Genomic DNA, 15,987 nt, shown 5'->3' with positions numbered 1-15,987 from the left:
TTAAATCTCCTTTTCTTTTGCCTTATTTTTTGATGCTTTTAATGGTTTTATGTGAAGCACTTTGAATTACCTTGTTGTTGAAATGTGCTATACAAATAAACTTGCCTTGCCTTGCCTAGACTACTCTCATTCATACAGCGTAGAGCGGAAACACAGATATGGGTCGTGGAGCACCGTGGGTTGATGTTGTTGACTACTTCATATTGGCTCAATATTATTGATTCTGAAACTCATCAAAGGAGACAGAGACAAGTGACGGCAGTAACTTTAACATTGACGGGATTTTCCCAGTGACGGTTCTCGCAAATCTCATTTTTTGATTGCTCCAGGGCTGTAAGAAGCAATATACAGGAGGGCAGGGAGGGCTAATTTGTACCCACTGTTACACGAAAATGTGAGACTCCAGGAGGAGAGGAAAGAAAGGCACAGTTTCCATAGTAACGGTTTTCAGACTAAGTGGTTATCTTCGCTCGCTCTCAGTTTTTCTGTTGATTTGCTCTCTCTCTCTTTTTTCCGTTTCTCTCACAGTTTCCTCTCTTCTTCTTCTTCTTTTTTTTTTTTTTTTTTGGGAATAAATCAACCGCCAGCGAGTTTAGTAAATAAGCAGCGCGAAGGACGGAGCTGGGCTGCATTCATTAAGAGATAAAGAGAGGACATGAGAGGAGGATCAGGATTCACACAAATACGCGCAAAAGACAAAAATCAACGGAATCAACACAAACAGAGATGCACAAAAATCACGGAATTAAACAAATGAATAAAATTCCTAATCCAGACACACACCTGGAAATATGCTTTCAGTGGCACAAATACAGAGGTGCGACACGGCACAACTCGATCTAGACACGTAGCGGCACAACTATTCCTGCCCTATATTTCATATTTAATCTGCCGTGCTGGAGGATTTCTTGGCCCAGTGCGCAGCGTAATCTTGTCGAGGGGCAGATGGCACACTCGCAGTGTCAATCGGATCCTCTGGATTGGGACGGTGGAGGTGAAGAGTTCTCCAGGGGCCGCCGTGCAGGCCCGCCACGCCAGGGTCAGTAGGTTCGGCTGACCATCGGAAGCATCGGAAGCAGACAGTCACCTTTTTCTTCCCCAGACGCCCAGACCTGCTAATGCCTTTGAGCAGAGGGGTCGACATTGGACACAATTTCAGGCTAGGATTAGGATTAGCCCAGGAGCCGATGTAACAGGCCTGTCTTGTTCCCTTTTCCTTAAACATACACACACACCTCATGGATTCTCCCTATCTCTTTTACACACATTTACGCTGCTGTTTATGCAACTCGCTGGCAGCCCGAGGATGCAGTTTCCACTCCAGACAAAAAAGGAGGTGAAGTCTTGGTTGCCACTTGCCAACATCGTGTGCCAACTGAGGAGTCCTTGTCATGAGAAAGGACACATGCACATGCTAAATGCTAAAAATCAGCATGTTCACACGCCAATGTCTAGTGTGTGTAACGTTCAACCATCTTGGTTTAGCAATGCTAACATTTGCTTCTTGGCACTGAACACAAAGTTCAGCTGAGGCTAATGGGAATGCCGTAGACATTTGGTCATAAACAAAAGTGATGAATGCTTTGAAATTTTGGCAACCAGCGGCGGACTACAGGAGATTTACTGGTCCCAAGTCAGGGATAGTCAAGTAGATCACACAAATGAGCTACGACACGGACCAACCGAACGACACGGCCATCCCCGGCAAAACGGAGCGTGTAGAGGAGTAGAGAATGGTAACTTTAAAATATTGAAAATGGGCAGAGAAATCACAACCCTGGTCGATAAACTACTACGCTTAGCGCGACAGAGTTCCGCACCAGACCCTTCGCCTCTTCTCTCCTCTGCAGAATGCTGCAGTTTACAAGGCAGATTTATTAAACAGGCCAGCCAGTGCAGTGACAGGCTCATTTGCATGGCCGCAGACAAGTTCAACTTGGCTCAGCCTCGCCTCTCCTCCTCCACCACCACCAAAAACAATCTCACCTTCAATTACCAGACATCAGATGAGATGAGGGAGTGTGCGATCCTCCTGATAGACCATGGGAGGGAGGGAGAGAGACATGCGGAGAGAGATGAATGGCTCCGCCGGCGTCCCGGAGCACTGGAGAAGAATGAGAATAAATGAATGAATGGGACTGTAATGAAAAGAGGGGGGGGCGGTGGCGGGGCGAAGGGGGAACAGGACATTCAGAGTGGTCGGTCTAGCTGTTAAAAGAATTGGAAAAGAGGACAAAATGAGCAAAAGCTGAGTCCCAGGCTGAGGCCCGTACAACACTGTGTGTCTGTTGGGCTCAACGAGGGGGTTTTGAAGAATTCTGAGAACTTTTAGAGGAGTTTTTAAAGTCCTACCCCGCTGTGAAATAACTCGCACATCGAGCCAAGGAATGTGCTGAAGAATTTAAAAGCAAATCTGAAGGTGATATGGAAGCAGGTTTAAAGACCACGTCAATAACTGCTGTTTGCTGAAGCAGGGGACACGCGAGAGGACATTATGACGAATCCAATCTGTAAAGATTGGAAAGGACACACTTCAGTTCCTGCTGCGTGATTTTATTCAGCGGCTTGGCTCCGTCCAACCGTTGCAAAGTTCCCCTACCAGCGCCTCGCACTACATCTCGATTGTTTAAAAGTTGTGTTGTGAGGCAGTGTTCCACGGCCCCGGCAGCAGGGACTTCCGTAAGCCTTTGAACAGATCCAGGCTAGCTGGTTCTGTTTCCGGGCCCTTATGCTAAGCTAACAGGCTGCGGCTTCATATTGACCGTACAAATGCGAGGCTGCTGTCAATCTTCTCATCTAACTCTGAGGCCAGGAAGCTAAAGAGCCTACATCCCAAAGTATCAAATCATTAATGGAAGTCTCAGCACGACCAACCCATAATCAGGTTTAAAACGCAAAACCACATGCTAACGTCGCTCCTGTTCAGACTGAACACAAATGTTAGTGTGTGAAAGCTTCACAGAAGAACAGATACTCACTTTTCCATATGATTGCACAGAAAGAAAGAGACAGAATCGAGGGAGAGACAGAGGGGGACGTACAGAATAGAGAGGGTTTGCTCGGCTAAACATTTGCTTTGGCAGGCCCAGAAGTGGAGGGGCGGCGTTCTGCTAGTCCCCTGACAAGCATCCAGAGGAGCCCCTCTGTCTTGACCATAAATCTGAAAGGAGTGGGAGTTATCATACTTTCCCCCTCCCCGGCTAAACCCCGCATTCCTCCCAGACACCGCTTCGTACAAACAAAGTGGCCTGTTCCCACCGCTCGACATTGGGAAAGGCGATGGTTTGTCATGGAAAAATCCCGAGGCATCTCAAGAGTCCTTCAGAAGTTGTTTTCTTTCTTTTTTTTTTTGCTCTCTCCCCCCCTCACAAGGCTCAGCAATGGATCAGCACTCTCTCTCTATGTGGCAGGGAGGAAACTAAGTTGGACATGTAGTTCACACATAGATGTCAGTCCGGATCAGACAAAGAGTAAAACTAAACGTCTAAATGCACTGTGAAGAGAAGTGAGAGAAATACACAGAGCTAATTCAGACAGAGAATTCACACCCGGCAGAAAAGCCCAAAGATGCAGGGATGCGCACACACACAGACACACATATATATATGAAATGAGTGTGCATTGGGGGGGCAAGTCGTTATAGAAAACCCTGGTAACACATTGCAGGAGTCTGCTTCCTCCCTCAAAGGGAGCCTTTTGTCATGACTGAAAGGCAGAGGGGTTACAGGGTTTCTCCCTTCAGGGTGCCGACAATAATGCTCGCTCTCAGGACAATGACCTCATTCTGACTCTCTCTGTGTGCACGCATACGTATGTATGTGCGTTTGGGAGACACTGGGACAGGACGCTGTACGTATGCATGATGGAGCGTGGATGGTGAAGAGAGAGAAAGTCAAGAGAAGCAGAAAGAGAAGCAGGAAGTGGTCGGTCGAGGATGGATTATGAGGGAATGGGGGGGGGGGGGGGGGGGGAATAGATCCTCAGGAGGAAAGTATCCCCCCCTTCTCCCCATTGTCTGTCCAAGGTGGAATGATCTGTCGATGACATTGGTAAGAGCCGGAGGTAATGTAAAGCGCACACACGCAGCCAGGCCCAGGGAGCGGTGGGCTCCAACCGGAAATTCCTTTACAGCCTTTCTGCTGACTAAGGCCTCCGAGTGGGAACAGAGTAAGAAAGAATGTAATGTATACGGTGTGCGTGTGTGTGTGTGTGTGTGTGTGTTATTAGGGGTCCAGTTGGGCCGGCATATGCATAAGCCATTACCACAGAGGTGTGAGGGGTGTCGTTTTCAGAATAAAAGAGCGGTAACATCATTCAACAAATAAGCAGGTAAAGTGTCATTGCAGCCACAAACACACAGCTGAAGAGTCAAAATATTTATGGCCCAAAGATGATGAATTTCATTCGCCCACGTTGCCAATTAATCCTTTTTTTCTCTAGAAATATAACCACTAGCATACTTGAAGGAGCTCAAAGGTTCAAGGTTCTGTTTATTTGTGAGACATTGTGAGAGGGAGATTGGCGCCTCATTTGAGTTCTCCTCCGTCCTGGTGCTATGTTGGTCTTGACATTGGTGCGGGAGACTGATGCTCACGCGTCCCCTTGTCTGTTTCATCATACTCATCAAACCCCCCACTACGACCACACCCACTCGGTATCATCATGTGTGTACAACAGTGAGGGGGGTGGGGAAAGAGAGAGAGAAGCCATCTTTACAGGCAGCATCCATGTTGCAGAGCCAGCGCGCTGCACAGGTGTCCCTCCACAGTGACCTACATCAGCCCATCTGAGGACACCACGGACGTTTCATGGACCGCCTCGCTGCTTCTCCTCAGGCATCCAGAGGAGAAGCAGTTTAGAGAGAGAGATTCTGTGCTAAAAAAAAAAATGTTTTTAATTGCAGCGATGATATGATTAATGCGGCTGGTGATGAACATAGTGGTATGTCAGAACATGTGAACACGTCTGCTGCGGCTGAGAGAAAAGGAGTGGCAGGCTGTGACTGGGGCGGGTCGATATGGAGCGACAGCGCCATCAAGTGAATCTCTTCTTGTACTGCAGGTACACAGGTTTCATATTGGAACATGCACAGACACTGCTTCCATTTTTATACCGTCCCAAAACTTGAGATTGAAAATCTTGCATTTGAAATTTATTTAAACCTATTAAAAGATACCGACTATGTCAAGCGGACTTTTGGAGAAGCGTGTCTAAAAGGATGCACAAGACATCTAGAAATATGTCCGTTTAATGGAACCATGTTGGGTTTGAATATTTCCCTCAAAGTAAACGATCCCTCAGTGGATGGACCGCTATACAACCTGATGCAGGGTACTGTACACATGAGGGGAAATAGCTTTGCAGTGAAAGCGTTACAATGACTTACATTGTATCTGGTCACCCAACGCACTACTCAAAGTGCAAAAGAACACAGAGGGACAAAATTCTAAAACTAATAATTCTATAATTTAAATTCCTTGTATTAATGAAAGTAAAGTCCCCCCCCCCCCCACAGAGAGCTATATGATTCATGATGGGGGTCACAGACAGCAATAAAACTCCTCTGTAGCATCACCTTAGGGTAAATAAAGGTACCGCTTCAGTGATCCTTTATTGAAGTTTTGACCAAACCGAGCTGTGAGGAACCTTTACTTTTTATTGTGAAATTCCACTTTTTGAGTGTGATAGAGCTGCTCTTTCTACGCATTAGCTCAGCGGTTAGTTGGTGTAAACAGCAAATAGTTTTGGTGTGAGTGGTGATTTCCTGTAATTGAAGATCCTCAGCACCACTAATTATGTTTTCGTAGCCCAGTCTGGTTTAAACAGACCCGTCTGGTTTTTCCTGCTTTAGCAGCAACAAGGTCATAAACACAACAATACACGACACTACGCCCACTAGCCATGAATCCTTTAATGACAATGATCATTTGAAAAAAATTATAGTGAAATACTCGACTTGAAAAAAAAGAAAGAAAGACCTCGACAGCAGATTTGAAAACAGATGAGTGCAGAACAGCTGTGGTGAGTCCAACGAGTGAATCAGAAGGAAACACACAGCCGAGAATCATAGACATGCAACACAAGAACCTGAAGAACAGCCAATGTCTTTACCAGAAAACATACAACTCAACAGCAACCATCTGCACAATGTTCTGCATGGTGTTGCACAGACATGCAATCCGAAGCACATTATACAATAATTAAGCGTGTATTTTAGTATAAATATTACATCTCTAGGATTATTTTTGTCTCGCCTTACGTTACAGATGATGGAGAGGGAAATGCGGAGAAGCATGGAGCGTGCTCTCGTCGCTCCTCGGCCTACTGGAACCGCCTGCTGAGCCACTTTGTTCCAAAACACGGTGCCGACAGAGCAACTTTCAGATTTGTCGCATTTTCCTAAATCACATGCTGGCGTCCACGTCAAGCCAAAGAATCCGGCACCGCGACACCGGGAGCGCTTTGAATTCTCCTCGTTTAGCGCACGTACGCCCTCTCTCTCTCTCTTTACCAAGTCAGAACTAATGAATTCCCACGACCCAAATAAGACAAACAACTCATTCGAAAAGTGACACCGGAGTTACAGCCTGCAAGAAGCTCATATATTCAAACGACTCACATGACATGACAGAGAGAGGGGAGAGAACCAACAACGACATGTTAGCTGGTTGTGCAACTGACTTGTAACAAACAAAAAAAACATTTGGATAACTATCACACTGCGGCGTGTTTTACAAGGCCATACATCTAGAGTTGGGAGTGAATCCAAAATGAAAAGTGCTCTGTGAACGAAGGCCAAAATATACATATATATATTTGTTTTTTTCATTTTGAAGATTCTCTTGCATAATAAAGATGAGCAAGAAAGAGCGGGGGCACAGGTAGAATTAAATCAATCGATCATCATCGTTCAAAAAAAAAAAAAAAATCATTTGGGAAGTCCATCTCAGGAAGATGACAAGCAGCGTTATACAGTAGTTTCTGGCTATTCTGCAGCTCGCCGTTACGTCATCGCCCAACTAGCAATGCACTTGCGACATACGTTATGTATATAATGGCATAAAGAAAAAGGGGAACCAGCTCCTCCCCCGCTGCAGTGATACCTTTCACATTCTGACTTGTCACTGTGTGTCCTTAAGGTTTACAAAAAAAGAAAAAAAAAAGGTAGTGACTAGTGTCGTATGCTCTCTAAGTCAGAAGTTACTCCAAGAAATAGCCAAGAGCCGTTACCCTCGCTAGAGGCCTATCTGCGCTAAACTGACAGAGCAGGGTAATTCTTATTGCCGTGGTCTTCCAGTTGCTCTTTTCAACAGGTTCGCCAATATGGTCCAAACCCGCCGGAAAATCCCCTACTGACGATCATGACATGGTGACAGTGTGGACAAAGAGTTTAAAACACGTTAAGCATGGCCCGTCTGCCGAGAACTAGCTTTAATGGCGGAACAGAGTTCATGTTGCGGTGGCTCTCATTCCCAGTTCTCCCAGTCTTCGTCCATCTGGTAAAAAAAAAATAAAAGATTTGGGTTAGGGTTAGTAAAACGTTCTCAATTATTCATATATTAAAGTGGAAACCCCGCTTATAGTGATCGCGCTTACAGTGATCAACCACTTATATGGACAGATCATTGCTAAACAAATGCCGTTTGAACTATTTGCTGATAGTAATCAAGTGGTCAAGGCACGATGAGCGGTTTCCACTGTAACGGTAGTAAATGTGACGGCACTAACCTCTCCAGAAGCTTCTATTTTAGAGAGTGCCATTTGGACTTCTTCTTCCGTCATGTCCAGGTCAAAGTCTTTCTCCCAGTCCTCACTCACATCGGTGCTGGACCCTGGAGGAGACGGAAGGACACATTTGGAACTCTGTGTGACCTCGACGCTAAGCCTGTTTAGTGGCAACCTCACAACCACATCACTGAACGTAATCCTGTCTGGATTTATGCTTCCTCACTGGAACAGTAGGAATCTCACTGCCAACTGTAAAAAAAAACTCAAGTCATCTCACCTTTCTTGCCATTGTTAGAGGGCGTAGACTTCCCGCTGTCGGAGTTGAGCTCGAACACTCTCAGGTCCTGCGGCCCCTCCTCCTTCGCCGCTTCTGGTTTAATGGTAGGGGGGGCAGAAGGCCGCACTGACGCCCCGTCAACAGTGACCTCTGGCTGGGTTACAGCTTTCACCTGCGCTCCGAGAGGCGAGTCACTCTTTCGGGGCCTCTGCTCCTCTCGCGTCTTGTCCACGGCGTCTTCCAAGCTGGCTTCTGTCAGTTTCTCGGCGAGCTCCCCGGCGACGGGCTCCCGCCGCGCCGACACCTGCGTCGGCAGGCTGCCGCTGTCGCTGCTGACTGAGAGGGCGGCGTCACGCTCTTCGGCGGGAGACAGGACGGGGCTCAGTAGAGCCGTTCCTAAGGGGGCGGTCGGGTTGGCGGGAAGCCGGGTTGAGCCGCTGAGTCGAGATGATGACGTAGCGCCGAGGAAATCATCTGACAGGAGCAGCATGAACACCAGAGAGGCAGTGTGAGTGACAGGTGTTTTAAAAGTGAATCTGACTATTTGAAATGTTAAAACTGAAGACAGCATACCTTCCTCCTCCTCCTCCTCCCAGCCAAGGGTCTCCGTGTGCGTCGTCTGTTCTGCCCTCTGCTTCAGTGCCACTCTCCGTGCCTCCTCCTAGAAAACACAATCAGAGGGAAATTTTTATGTTTGTTCTTAAATTCTGTGCCACCTCTATGTTGTCGACTACAAGAAGATAAGTTAATTCTCCTTGTTAACACCTTGTTGTTACGTTGCTGTGGTACTAGATTGCGGATACAAATGTATTGCAATACTGATTGCCCAGGCACAGCGGGCATGTGGAGCCACCAGCAGTGACTCAGGACTTCCAGCATGTTTCAGCCAGCAGGTGGCGCCCAAGACAATCATTTAAAGCTGATGGAAAAAGACACTTTCTGCAGTTCAGAACGCACCACAAAAAATAGCACAATTACCTGGTCCAACTGGAAGACTCGGTAGAAATACCTCTGCCAGAATTCTGAATGTGCTACAGCTGCCGGCACCTGTGAATAAAACAAGACAAAATCTTGTTCACTGCACCGCCAATTCCTGATGACATCTCGTTCTTTTTGCGTTTGACAGCACTCACTGTAGGTCAGGTTGGATAAAAGACGTAAGGTAATGCAGTGGTTCCAAACAAAACTGGAGTCTGTGCTCCTTAATAGTAAGTGAAGAGAGAATACGCACCATTTTGGTGTAAAGGGATCGTATAGAGGGAGTGTTGACCAAAAGCTCGGAGACTTCTCCCTTCTTGTCTTCCAAACTGAATCTGGACAGCCAGTTGTCAAACTGCTCCGGGGGACCTGGACAAAAATAACTTCTCATTAAAATATATTCAAGAGATACTAAAGGCTAAATATTATTATCTTATCCATCTTACAGCTAGCCCACCTTGCAATCATCACATTATGAATGAAATTGTGGGTCACCACACAAATCTAGCAAACTAACGATGGTGAAAATAAAATGTGTACATATATGTGTCACAGCAGCAAAATCAAGTACAAAATCAGATGCATAGTACAGAGAGTAAGAACTCTAAAGAACCAGCATAGAAACACGACAAAATTAAATAGCTTCCTTTAAACACAATATAACTAAACACCAGTCTGACATGCTGGTGGAGATCTTGTCTACCTCACTGTGTGCTGTCTTACCATCAGGCTCATTGCAGTATGTAGCAGGGTCAGCTTGCAAACTGTAGAGACGGGCCTGCAGGACAAACAAATGCTTAGTCGTGGTTGTTTCGTCTCAGCATGCACATCATGTGTTTTCACAGTCCTGCAGCCTCTTATGACAAAACATAAGACAACTAAATCTGTCCTGAATCAACACTTTGTTCAAGGAGATTAACCACGTTTTCCATTTGGTTATTTACAAGAGCCCCCTGCACAGAGATCTAGTTATCTCTGCTGTTTCATCATTCAGAAACTCCATGTTTGTGACACAGTGAACTTATTAACAGGTGACTCTCAAGTCAGTTTTTCAGCTAAAAACAAAAGGACAAGTAGACCCACCTTACAACTGTCGTAGATTTCTGTCGTTCCCGACGCCGTTGCCACCAATGTGATTACATCACAGTCGATGGTTTTATCGGGCGGTGGAGCAAGCGTGTCTGTTATCACCCCTAAGAAACTAGAGAGGCTCTTCTTCACCTTTTCTGAGGTCTCAGAGGAGCCTTCCACCTGGAAAGCAGCATAAATACGGTATTTAGCGTCGAAAAACCTCATTCACACAGGAGACATGCATATGTCTATAACAAGGTGAAGGCTGCAACTTACCGCAAGCTTATTCCGGACAGCCGTGGCCGTAGCCACAATCGAGCAGGTTGTGTCATGTTGCACCACAGTGGAGAACTCCGTCAGGTCTCGCTTGATGAATTCGAAGGCCTCAGTCGACTGCAGAAGAGAGTAAAATGATCAACTTTATCATATCGATTAACAAATACTTATGTGTATGTACATGAAAACATAACATTCAAATAACACAAAGAGTTCAACGCCGCTCACGCCAGGAATACACAGAAAACATACGACATAAATATAAAAACTTGAAGAGAAGCAGTAAACATTACTGTTTATCAAAGAGGTACGATTAACATCAGGTGTGTCAGCAGAACAACAACCTTCAGGCTCTGTGAATGAGTCATCCCACATGTTTTAAAATGTCTTACAGGAACATCAAAGCTCAAATCTCTTAGAACAAGAGATGCTCCTGAGAACAGCTGTAACTCTCTTGATTGTCTGTTTATGCTAACATATAGTTAGCTAGCACAATTTAAATATAGTATTTTAGCAACCTTAATAAAAGGGTGCAACCAGGTTTTATTTACAGTAGGTAAAGTTCAAATAAATAAAGAAATGAAGTAAACCACTGCAGTTTGACTTTGTCATTTATAATGGTGCATCGATATCTAACCTTTCATGACAACTATGTGGTTAATGTGTGTTGTTCACTAAAGACTGACTGTTGTCTTGTGAATCTACTGAAGAAGTGGTTACTGTTGAACTATTCCTCAGAGCAACATCAGACAAATGACACAGCAACACGTACTACTTTCAATGCTGTGGATGACTGTGTTTACGTTGATTACCTTATCTTTGACGGCCTGGAAGCTCTCCTGAAGCCAGCCTCCCCACCAGCCTTCTCTGTGAACACACAGACGTTCAGTAACCAAAACAGCAGCGAAAACATTTCCATATTAACAACCCTTCAACGGCACGACCGTTGTACATTTACCAAATGCTCAAAACGGTTCATCAATAAAGTGACTTCACAGTTATAGACAGCTGGCTGCTGCCTTTCTCTAACATTAATGTTAGCTATGTCTGGCTAACGTACACAAACATAGCCTAGCAAGCTAAACAAGTTAGCTACTGTCAGCTAGCAGCGCCGTGCAAAAAGAATGTGTCGAAGTAAGTCACGAGTGTGATTAATAAGGCTGAACATAAATGCCAGCTGTGAAAACAGATATAATATATATATACAGTCCACTCTTTGCTACTGCGTAATTTCAGCTGCTCCGCACTGGCTAACAGCTAACCAGGCTATGCTAACGCTAGCCAGGCTATGTTTTGGTAAACAAATGCACTTCCTGAACCGATTCCGTGAGTTGTAAAGCACAGCGTTGAAACAAACCAACGACACACACTCATATTCGATACATAACACAATAACGAACACAATGTGTACACGATGACGGTGCTCTCTGCTATATTATATTTAAAACCCTAAAGTAATTTGCGAGTTCACTCTCACCCTTCAGCCATCTTCACACGATGACATCACCAGTATTTACTGAACTCTAACCCCGGTTGCATGGCTTTGAAAAAAGGACACACGTGATACAATATGACTTCCCATCTACGATGCACAGACAATCATATTCACATATACAGAGATAAATCGAAAGAAATCGCTGTTTTAAATTGTCGTCTTTTACAGTTTGTAGCCAGCAAAATGTTTTACAGTATTTGCGCTATCTATGGTGGCTGCAGAGGACCAGATTAGACGGCAACGCCAAAGACTGAGTGGCAAAGGATACTGTAGTTTGGGAAGCACTGTGTGGGCTACATGGACTTAAAATAATAAGATGACTTTCAGTTGTTCTCTATTGTTTTCATGTATTGTTCGAAGCAAGAGGTAACCAACCTTTGCATGTGACTTCATACTGTTTACGTGGTCAGAAGTTTTGTACCTCTGCATAATAAACCAGAAACATATTTGCTTACAGGAACAAGATTAATCTGCACTCAGTGTAGGCACTACACTCAGAAAACTTTGCTCTTCTTGTAATAGTTGTGTGTAAAGAACTGTGTGAAAGGTCATCATAGGTTAAGTAAATGCATCTGGAACCACCATCGCCCGGTTGGCAGAAGTGCATCGGAACAAAGAAGGACAACCATCAGCACAATGCCTCCACGAGGGAGGCTAACAATTTAAGCAAATTCAAGTTATTTTCTTTTAATCAAACCTCATTTAACCAATAAACTGCATACGAAACCAAAGAAATGAATCCAGACCAAACCTCTCCTTCTCGAGCCATTACTTTGGCTAATCAGTGTTTAGCTATTCCAACATGAATCCCCTCATCAATCTCTCTGCTCTCAGTATGTGCATGTGGATGTGCATATTGCATATGCGTGGGTCGACCTCTAGCGTCTGTGCTTTCCCCTCATCAGTATTCTGGGTGAAAAGGGGGCTGTAGGCTTTTCCCGAGCACAAGATGAGAAAGAACAGGCAACAAGCCCCTGGAAGTGTGTTCTCCCTTAATTGAAGTCCCCCCTCATCCAGACGCTGCACAATGTGTGCGTATGTCCCTCAATATGTCTCCCCTGTGCAGCCCCTCAATCCTCTTAATTGGGTCTTTCAGTCCTCTAATTAACTCTGTCAATGCAGGTTGTGCTGAGCCAAGTTGGGACAAGTACTCCTCTATTGATCAGTATCTGAAGCAGTTAACTTACCCAGCTGTCTACATGGCTGTGGTGTGTGTGTGTGTGTGTGTGTGTGTGTGTGTGTGTGTGTGTGTGTGTGTGTGTGTGTGTGTGTGTGTGTGTGTGGTGTTTGCATGACATTTAATGCACATAAGGGTAAATGTGTAGTATCATCCCTCGTGTTGTTAAAAACTTCTGTGTATATCGTTATGGAAATTCCTCTTCTTCAGCTGATCAGCAGTTATGTAGATTTAGCTTGTCCAATTCATATGAGATTTTAGATTCGTTAATATGACATGTTCGTGAAGAAAATGTACTCTTTGTACTATTTTTTAGTTGTCCTTTATTCAGGTAATCTCATTGAGCTTCGGGGTCTCATTCTCAAGAGAGACCTGGTTATGGTTGGTTATGAACTGTAACTCTTCTGTGTCCTGTAAGTATTAATTTAATTCCTTCCATTTATTATGGTTAACATGGAACACTAAATGCAGAGGTGGAAAGAAAAGCATTGTTCCTAAACACAGTTTAAGACATTTGCTTCCATTTTATTCAACTTTATACTTGTACTTCATTTTATTTTAGTGGCAGAAAATATGCGTTTTTCTCATAAAAAGTAAAAAAAAACCTGCCAGCATATTTCCAATGCAAATGATCTTATTTGCATTTTCTACAATCATTTCTGTTTCATAATTGTAGTGCCATAACCTGCCTTTTTCTCTCTTGTTTCAAGAAAATAAGTTAATAAGAAGCAGGTTGAAATATTGTTGCTGCACTGCAAAATAAGTTTTTAATTATCGACACAAATGCAGATGTTAAACTGGCCAACATTTAATAAAGTAGTGAAAACCTCCACTCCGCTCTACTTTTACTTAGATAAAGGATGTGAATGCTGCTAAAAGTACAATTGTCTGTATTGCTTCGTTTAATTCTCAGAGGTAATTGTGCACAACATTATGACACTAACCAGAGCTGCCAATGCTGGTTAGCGTATGCTAAAGAGCACCACGATGACAGCAGTGGCCGACCATAATGGCACACAGAGGACCTGTCCATATTGTATGATTTAAGAAGCATATCCATTACACACCACACACATCACACCCACACCCACACACATGCTCCAGACCGCTGATGCCACACCGTGGGTTAACACCATCTGGTGCTGATCAGGAAACACCAGCTTTGCACAAGTCAGTGTCTCTAATTATCTACCTAGAGCAAAGGGAGGCCGATCCCCACTAATCTCCACAATGTGTTCTGCTTCCCATTCCCACCTGTGCCCAAGTAAAAGAGGTGGGGGTGGGGGGGGCCTTGTGGGAGGACCCGGGGTCACTGTGTCAAGGGACCGGGGACCAGGTGACGCCGCGACGCCCGGTCCCCACGACAGAAGCTCCGCTGCTTGGTTTGGCTGGCAGCTGCCTCCCCCCACTGAGACGTCCCACAGCTGACAATCCCCAAGTACTGACAGGGGCTCTTTTCAGTGTCAATAGCCTCATATATTAGAGCTAACCGCCTTTGTGGCGAGTGAGAGTGTCAGGCCTTTTGGCCCGACAGCGCTTGTTACCATGATGAAATGTAGATTGAATGGAGGGGGTCTGTGTCTCAGGCACGAGAGCTTGGACTCTCCCGGCCTTTGTGTCCCACGCATGGCCATTGTTCAAACCCATTCAGTGGCTCTCAGGGAGGAGGTGGTGGGGTGGGAGGGAGGTGGGTGAGAATGAGTTACATCTCTTCATCTCTCCCCTGATCTCCAACTCATCTGTCAGCCGTGGGAGGATAAGCATGTATTTTACACGCTTGATTTGTTGCTAAGTGAGGGCCGGCCATTGTCGGGTTGTTTGACTGAATCATGTTCATGGCAATCAATGTGTATAATACTTGTGTTTGTGGTTCAGCGGATTCATCATTGTTATGAATCAGCTACTTGATTTTTAAGACAAACGCAGCATTGTTTGATTGTACATGCCTGTTGATAGTATGTGGAAATATTTGCTACAAGTTAAAGAAGAAAATCCTCTGTGCTTTTATAGAAACTTTTTTTTTTTTTTTTAGACTGACCTCATTATGTCCTCAACTTTAAATTTGCCTTTTGTGTAGCCTATATCCATGTTCTTATGAGACAGAGACAAATCGCTGGCCTAGAGTAAAGGACATGGCTATGTCCCTCGCCAGCGTCAGACAAAAGTGACGCGCCTTCCTGGCGCCTGTGTCGTCCTTTCATCTCCTACTCCCTGTTGAGGTGAAGATGGATGGTCCCCTGGCTCAAGAACACCACATTCAGCCTCTGTGCTGGCACATTGTCTCGTCCTTCTGTCCCCCTTTAGCTCTTTAGAGGTTAGTCTGTCCAAAGCTGGTTAGCAACCACTGACACCCTTTCCTAAATATCCATTTTTCCACTGCCCTCCTGTTCTCTCAAGCACCAATAAAAACCCCTTCTGTTTAGTTAAAGAAGATGCGGCTGTATTGTTCTGATAAAGGTGCTTTGTTTTTGTCAGTGTGTGTCGAAAACCCTTCCAGGGAAGTATCCGCCTTGTAAAAAAGAAATAGTACCTGGCAGACATTGTTTGTTTTTTACAAGTATTCAGCCAAAACTAACAACAAAAAAAAAAAATTGCAGTCAGGGGAAAAAAAATTACACATTCACGAAAAGAAGAAGGCAAACAAGAGTTCTTATTATGACAACATTTTAATTTAGGAAAATAGAAATCCTGCAATACAATAGGACACACCAGTTCCATTTCTGACAACGTTTCATCACCACAGATATCAGATAAATTACAGTATTTGCTACTCTGGTAAAAATCCTGTGTGTATTTAGAATATGTCTGTATAAACAATGCGGAAAAAATAGCAGCAGTTTGCATGGCAGAAGATATATATACACAATATATACAAGCTCTGGCACCAGCCATCGTTTTAGCAGTTCCTTTAAACAATCTTCTGTGAGCTGCTTGGCTCATTGCGTCGATCCAAACAGCAGAGGTCCGTTTTTTAGAGAGTCCTGC

General features: G+C 44.7%; 1 protein-coding gene across 1 annotated transcript; it reads right to left on the bottom strand.

Moving 5' to 3' along the window:
- Positions 1-5,896: 5,896 nt before the first annotated feature.
- On the bottom strand, positions 5,897-11,911 carry bsdc1 (BSD domain containing 1). Its single transcript, XM_076107815.1, has 11 exons — positions 11,808-11,911; positions 11,143-11,197; positions 10,331-10,447; positions 10,067-10,234; positions 9,707-9,761; positions 9,237-9,352; positions 8,984-9,052; positions 8,579-8,666; positions 8,006-8,479; positions 7,729-7,832; positions 5,897-7,496 (listed from the first exon to the last, which is right to left on the bottom strand). Exons 1-11 carry the CDS (start codon positions 11,816-11,818, stop codon positions 7,467-7,469), a joined length of 1,287 nt encoding a protein of 428 aa, XP_075963930.1. The 5' UTR covers positions 11,819-11,911; the 3' UTR covers positions 5,897-7,466.
- Between the last annotated feature and the right edge of the window lie 4,076 nt (positions 11,912-15,987).

The sequence above is a fragment of the Anarhichas minor genome, unplaced genomic scaffold (genome assembly GCF_050575085.1).
Source record: "Anarhichas minor isolate MPS153535 unplaced genomic scaffold, ASM5057508v1 ptg000040l, whole genome shotgun sequence".
NCBI lineage: Eukaryota > Metazoa > Chordata > Actinopteri > Perciformes > Anarhichadidae > Anarhichas > Anarhichas minor.
This window is presented reverse-complemented; position numbering and strand designations above follow the sequence as displayed.

Excerpts from the sequence above, each read along its gene's own strand:
- bsdc1 (XM_076107815.1), bottom strand. Across the intron at positions 9,762-10,066 it reads AAATCTACGACAGTTGTAAG|GCCCGTCTCTACAGTTTGCA; the intron begins GTGGGTCTACTT and ends TTTGTCCTGCAG. Across the intron at positions 8,667-8,983 it reads GAGTCTTCCAGTTGGACCAG|GAGGAGGCACGGAGAGTGGC; the intron begins GTAATTGTGCTA and ends TGTGTTTTCTAG.